The sequence below is a fragment of the Coenobita brevimanus genome, chromosome 49 (assembly GCF_032717465.1).
Source record: "Coenobita brevimanus isolate Jiangsu-jjx chromosome 49, ASM3271746v2, whole genome shotgun sequence".
NCBI lineage: Eukaryota > Metazoa > Arthropoda > Malacostraca > Decapoda > Coenobitidae > Coenobita > Coenobita brevimanus.
In genome coordinates, this window is record NC_137002.1 from 4680061 (window position 1) to 4687646 (window position 7586).

At 41.7% G+C, this 7586-nt stretch overlaps 1 protein-coding gene across 1 annotated transcript; it reads right to left on the reverse strand.

The window, feature by feature from the left end:
* Positions 1 to 4264: 4264 nt before the first annotated feature.
* On the reverse strand, positions 4265 to 6360 carry LOC145399407 (uncharacterized). Its single transcript, XM_080272025.1, has 2 exons — positions 4878 to 6360; positions 4265 to 4599 (listed from the first exon to the last, which is right to left on the reverse strand). Exons 1-2 carry the CDS (start codon positions 6344 to 6346, stop codon positions 4593 to 4595), a joined length of 1476 nt encoding a protein of 491 aa, XP_080128151.1. The 5' UTR covers positions 6347 to 6360; the 3' UTR covers positions 4265 to 4592.
* Positions 6361 to 7586: the final 1226 nt, after the last annotated feature.

Genomic DNA, 7586 nt, shown 5'->3' on the forward strand with positions numbered 1-7586 from the left:
GGGTACAACAAGGAAGAAGGGTTGCTGGTTCCCTGAAAGTAGTGATAAGAAACAGGGAAGTGAGCATAGAAGTGAAAAAGTTACTACTTGACAGTATTGTGATACCAACTCTAACGTATGGAAGTGAAAATTGGACCGTGTTGGATGGACAGATGTCAAGAGTGACAGTAGTGGAAATGAGTTATTTGAGAGAAACCTGTGGAGTCTCATGGAGAGACAGACTCACAAATGACAATGTGAAGAAGCATTGTGGTGTGGATGTGGATGTGATAGGAAGCGTCAGGAAAAACACACTAAGGTGGTTTGGCCATGTGGTGAGGATGCAGAGTGAGAGACTGACGAGAAGTGTGAGTGAGGAGGGGGGGAGAGGGAGGGGGAGGCCAAGGATGAGATGGAGGGATGGTGTGGAAGCGTATATGAGAGAAGGGGTTGTGAGCTGGGAGCAGGGCAGTGAAATGGAGGGGGACAGGGCGACATGAAGGCAATTTGTTTGTGGCCACCCCTTAGGGGATTGAGGAGTCTGGCAACACATAGATAGATAGACAAAGCTTTTAGACCAGATAATGAAGGTGATGTAGAGAGTTCCAGAAGGTCTGATAAGAGAAGGTGTGAATACTGATGAGATGCAGTTTGGGTTTATGCCTGGCAGGGGGACCACTAATGCCATGTTCACTGTTCAAGTTTCAGGAAAAATATATTGGTAAGAAAAGGGATCTATATATATATATATATATATATATATATATATATATATTTTTTTGAGAGGGCCTTCGACAGAGTCCCTAAAGAGGTGGTGAAGTGGGCAATAAGAAAGCTTGGGATTGTGGAGTGGCTGGATAGGGTCGTTATGGCCATGTAAGTGGGTGCTCGCTCCCAGGTATGGATGAATGGAGAATCGAGTGATGAGTTTTCCGTGAATACTGGTGTCACCAGAAGCCAGTTTTCAGCCCCTTGCTGCTTATCATGGTACTTGAAGCCCTCTCATGTGCCTTCAGAAATGGACTCCCGTAAGAAATGTATGCTGATGATTTGGTGCTGAATGTAAAGACTGAAAGGGAGGCGGAGGAAAGATTAAGGAAGTGGAGAGATGGTACGGGGCACAAGAGCTTAATAGTAAATGCAGATAAAAGTGATGGTATATACAGCCCGTGGCAGTACTGTGAAAGCAGAGGGAGAGTGACGTGCGATTTGCCACGATGGCATGAGAAGTAACTGAAACTTGTGCAGTGCCTGTGATTAGTGGGTGCATAAGAGATGTAGTGGTATCAGAGGTAGACTGCAAGATAATGCTGATTTCATGTGCGGTGTGTCCGGGAGAGAAGGTGGAAATTGTTAGGTGTGAAAGGACTGAGCTTGCTTGTGAGTCTCTTGGGTGTGTGGAAGAGTTTTGTTATTTGGGAGACATATAATGTGCTGGAGATGGGGCTGGAGTGAGGAGTTGTTGGAAGAAGTTCAAGAAGCTGTAGCCTCTCCTGACATTGAGAGGGCTCTCCCATCATGCTAAGGGATCTTTGTATTCAACATGTGTTAGAAGTGTAAAGCTGTATGGAAGTGAGACTTGGGCAGTAAAGAAAGAGGATATTTGCAGGCTCAAATGTACAGAAATGACAATGATTCGGTGGATGTGAAGTGCATCCCCGAGTGTGAGGCCTGGCAAGGGGGAAGCTAGGTTTACAATGGAAGATTTGAGGGGTAGGATGGGTCTGTAGTGTATTGGTGTTGTGATGAGGGGTGGTAAACTGAGATGGTTTGGGCATGTGAAGAGGACTGGGGATGGTAATTGAGTGCAGAAAGTGAGAAGTGTTAATGTTGGGGGTAGGATTGCATAAGGTAGACCAAAAAAGACCTGGGATGAGGTCACTGAGTGCGACCTCAGGGATAAGAAACTGAACAGGGATGCTGCCAGAGATCGAGCAGCATGAAGAGCCGCCGTTAGGTGACCAAGGCCAATGCATGTAAGCATGTTGGAGCCTCCAAAAATGAACGAACAAATGACAGTTTGCATCCATGATATACAAGAACACATTCAAGGTAACTAGGCGGAATAAACTGCAAAGGAATATGTTCAGATTTTTCAGAGCCACTCAGAATACAACCCAGTGAATGGGAGAGATTGTGAAGGCATGTATGGGAAAGCAGTAGTGTTTTGTGGGAGGAGGGATCATTACTAAGGAGCAACATCTGGAAGTGCTTTAGTCAAGACCAATGCTTACAAGATACAGCATAACAAATTATTAGAAACAAAGACTGAAAGTCAGATATATCTGCTGCTTCTAGGGGGTTCCCACAGAAGGAACTAAACAGCAGAAAAGCTCTCTCTCTCTCACACACACACACACACACACAAAGCCTAAATAACCAGTCTGCATGAAATATTGTATTTTCTTTCATAACCCTTTCAGTATACTGTCTTAGTTTATTCTTGCTACCTAAAGATAACTTTATTCAACTTAGGAATGACCTCTCAAAGTGAAGGTTGCCATATAATTTTACTCACTACTCATGCAGTTTGTAATGCCTCACCTGAGCTGAAAACAATCATCAAGAGATAACAAAAATATGATACTCTATCATAAGCAGTCATACTAAAGGGTTTAATGCACAGCTAAATAGATGTTCATAAAATGGCTTTCCTCTGTATCACATAACCTTTCAATGTAGTGATTATATATATATATATATATATATATATATATATATATATATATATATATATATATATTCCTCAATACATTCTTACTGCAAATGGATGATTTCAATCACCTTAAGAAAGATCCTTAGATGAGCGGGACTTAATGGAGTCTACACCTGCTTCAACCAGTTACCTGGAACTAGCAAGAATAAAAGTCATCATAATGAAGGGACTAACATGGAAAAGAAAATTAGGATGATTCTACATATTTCTATTACACTGTAAAAGCTCCAATACCAACAGACACAATTAACCTGTACAGAGTTTTTGCTTTATTCTTATTACTGCCAAATTGCTTTATTCTGCTTCAAAGATAACTTCCACAGAGCAGTTTCATTTCATTTTTTAAAGATACCAACATGCTTGCATGCATTGGCCTTGGTCACCGAATGGCGGCTCTCCATGACGCTCAATCTCTGGCAGCTTCCCTATTCAGTCCCTTATCCCCAAGGTCACACTCAATGACTTCGTCCCAGGTCTTTTCTGGTCTACCTCTCACAACCCTATCCCTCATACGCCCCCATCCTCTCCATATGCCCAAACCATTGCAATCTACCTCTTCTCATCACAACACCAATGCATTCCTGTCCCATCTTACCTCTCAGTTCTTCCATCACAAACCTAGACCCCCCCAGGCCTCACACTCAAGGACGCACAGCACATCCACCTAACCATTGTCATTTATGTACGTTTGAGCCCACAAATATCCTCTTGCTTTACTGCCCAGGTCTCGCCACCATGCTGCATTACACATGCTGCATACAAAGATCCTTTAGCAATGCAGTATTAAAACAATTTCTCTTACATCTTTTCAGTCCAGTGACACCACTTGAATTATTCAGGTATTCTTCCTTAAAAAAAAAAAAAAAAAAAAAAAAAAAAAAAAAAAGGTGGAGCCAGGATTTAGCGGGCTTGAATGATGAGTGAATGGAAGCATGGCCCATTGAATTAGACAGCCTTAGGCTGTCTCAACATTGCTACTCCTTACCCTGCCCTAGGGTGGGGAAAGAGGTCTGGATGATGATGATGATTCCTTTTACCAAAAACATTAATTAGGCTTGATGGAGACCTCATAGTGAAAAGGTTAAAAACAACCTCCACTAACTCCATCACTAACGGGGCTGTTCGGCCAGACTGCCTAGGGAACAACTAGGCTACTACTCCTCCACTAAAGATATCTCAACTCTGACTTCTTACTACTGCCACACACATCATCATCATCCTCGGGACCTCCTTTCCCACCCCGAAACACACACCAATATACTGTCTTTAGCTTTGCCTCATCAATCTCACGATGTATTTCAGTATTTTATTCTTGCTATTTTCAGTCAATTTTATTCAGTGTGAGAAAGGATTCTTGTACTGCAGAAGTTACCATACTGTACATGAAAATTATCTAACCACATTAATCTGAACACGTCTTAAAAGCTGAATAAAACTGTTTGCAGACAGCCAAAAAAACATAACAGATACTGTTGGATCAAATGGGTTAAGGGGGACCTCTCATAGTGAAGGATATGAAAGGAAGACTATTATAATGAAGGGACTAAAAGTTTCCTTTAGCCTCTTCAGTACAGTATCTTTAATTATATTTCCGCTACCACCAAACAAATCTATTATGTTTAGACAAAATCAATCATAGTTATGAGGTTAAGTAAAATCTCCATCAACATTTTCTGTACAGTACAATGATATCTTTCATTATACCCGTCCTATCACTCACCGAAGTTTTGCAGCAACTAGGAGACACCTCATAATCTTGGGATTAACCCAGTGTCTCTGGCTGGTTCTCTTCTGCTGAATACAATCCCTCTGCATTAGATGGAATGAAACTCCTAAGCCTTAGCCAAAACATTCATCAATGCGGATTTTAACATTAAGCTATGTTGTGTTGGGTGTCTCATAAGCTGAAAATAAAACAAACATTAGAAAAAATATTGTACAATATCGTACAAGTTTGCATTTTGTAGGCAGAATTGACATTGTAATAGCCAGAAGACACTACCAAAATTCATCAAGTCCTATTAATTTTTAATCTTTTTGCTGTGGTGGATTCTTCATGAGCTGAATAAAATCATTATGATTTAACATTAGTAGGAATAAAATACTGTACCAGTACTAGGTTTGTACAGTAACTACCAGTATATATTTCACAGACAGTTACCACTGAGAAAACAAAACTCACTGCATCTCTTCAGTTCTTGAGTGTTGGCTTGTGATGTGCTTTTTCATGTCACCTTTTCTCAAAAACATCTTTCCACACGTATCACACTTAAATTTTTTCACTCCATTATGAACGATGGCATGTCTTTCAAGGGTTTTCTTATACGTGAACTGTTTATGGCACTGCTCACACTCAAAATGCTTGGTTTCTGAGTGCATATATTGATGGTCTACAAGAAGGCTTCTGGTTCTAAATGCTTTCAAACACATGTCACATTTATACTCCTTGATGCCGCTATGTATAAGTTTGTGAGCATTCAGGTTCCCATTAGTGGTGAACTTCTGACCGCAGTCTTCGCACGGAAACACCTTTTCCCCAGTGTGGATCCTCTGGTGCACTTGGAGGGAGCCCTTAACTCGAAACCGCTGAGAGCAGATGCCACACTCATAGCCCTTCACACCTGTATGCTGGTACGAGTGTTCTACCAGCTTGTCCTTGCGTGTGAAAGATTCTCCACACTCTTCACATACACAGTTAGGAGCCTTATTATGGGAGGCTTTGTGCTGTGCGTAGTTGCCCTTATGTTGGAACATCTTACCGCAAATATCACACTCGTACTCCTTGACCTCAGTGTGGAGGCGTATATGTTTCCTGAGGGTGTCTGCACGGGTAAACTTTTTATGACAATGTTCACACCTGTGATCAACTGGTTTTGAATGTGTTAGCTGATGTTTTTGGAATGCAACCTCCTTACTGAATGACTGCCCACAAACCTCACAAACAAAGTTCTCTACAATTAGATGTGTGAGCTGGTGTCTCTTTAGGTCCGAGTTGGATAAAAATTTCTTCCCACACTCACACCCAAATTTTTTTATGCCTAGATGTGTAAGCTTGTGAATACGCAGGGAGCTCTTCTGACTAAGCTTCTTGCCACACAGATCACACTCATGTGCAAAGATTCTATTGTGGACTACCTGATGTTCTTTTAATGTGCTACTTCTAGCAAACTTTTTTTGGCAGATCTGGCACTCGAACTTTTTAATTCCGCTGTGAACACGTTTGTGGCTGGTCAGGTAGCTCTGAAGAGCAAACCGTCTGCCACAAACATCACACTCATACCCCTTAATATCAGCGTGAATCAAGAGATGTATGTCATAGTCATATTTTTTATAGTACTGTTTACCACATTGTTGACATTCATACCTCTTAACCCCAAAGTGTAAGTTTATATGTCTATTTAGGTCTCCTCGTCGGGTAAATGCCCTCCCACACTCGGTGCACTCTAAGGACTTGGTCTGTTTGTGTGTGGCAATGTGTTCCTGCAGACAGGTGGGGGTGGTAAACTGCTTTCCACAGACACTGCAACCATACTCCTTGTTGTCGGTATGGAGAACCACATGCCTGGCCAAACTACTGCTGTTGGTGAACTGTTGGCTGCACTGGTCCCATGCCACCACACCCTGTAGCTGCTCCTCCTTGACCACCACCATCGCAGCAGGGCATTCTTCAGCAGCCTCAGCCATCTTACTCCTACCACCAGACATCCTGGGCCTAATAAAAATAAAATGGTAATAGCCAATCCCGTACTACCCACTTTGAGAGGTAGGTGTATGAGGTTCTTGTGGGTTGAAATATTTGTAAATGACAGCAACAGAAGAAAGCAGGGACAGAGACTAAGCCTGAACAAAATGCCATTACTGGACACAATGGTCACATACTGTCACACCCTCTGGCCACTCTTCCTTGACTGCAACCATCACAGTAGTCCTTCCTTTACCAACCTCTTCAGCCATTTTCACTCCTAACTCCAGACCTAATAAAACAAGATGCTAACTGCCAATCTCTTATTATCTGTTTTGAGGCACTGGGTAGGAGGTTCCAGTGAGGTAAAAGAGTTATAGCAGACACAGTTACCAATGTGAAGATTCTGCAGGAAGCAAGATGCTGACAAGCTAAACAGAGATACAGATAGGCAGACAGACAGATAAACAGACTGAGACAGATAGATAGACAGATTTCTACTTAGCCTCGTTTGCATATAATTTACACTGTCAGCTCTAATTTTATAGGGATGGATGCTACATATGGAGAAAAAAAAAAAAAAAAAAAAAAAAAAAAAAAAAGGACAATTACCTTCCTAAAGCAAAGTTCAATAAATAATATTTGATGGAAGGATACAAAGACTGCAACAGTGTTACCATACTTACTTCATAGTTTATATAAGAAATGACCTAAACTTCATCTAATCTATGAAAACCAAAGTAATGGCTCTTTCAGTAAGATGACATCTGGTTTGGGTAAATTATTGCTACTTCCAGATGATATTAATCAGTTTAGGGGAGATCTCTTGCTGCTATGGAATTAACAAAGGCACTGATTAACCCCCCCCGTTAAAAAACTCTCTCCTAAGATGAGTAATAGCACCTGCCTGACAGTAACAAGAAAATACTGTACATCATCAGAGTGGAAGGGTGAAGTTACATACATGCCTGAAATCCACAGCCTGCCTTCCACTGAACAACATATCAAATGAACTGATTAAATAGCCACGTATACAAACTGCCCTTGCTTACTATGGTTTGAGTGCCTTTCCTACGGGAACTGCCTTTTAAGGCTATGAGTTCTCCCTGCTTGGGTTAATGTTGTCCTTTCCAGAAGCAGTGTGCCACCAAGTCTCTTCTGCCTGATTCAGCGGTCATCCTGACCACGTGGAGGGTTGATGGAAGGAAG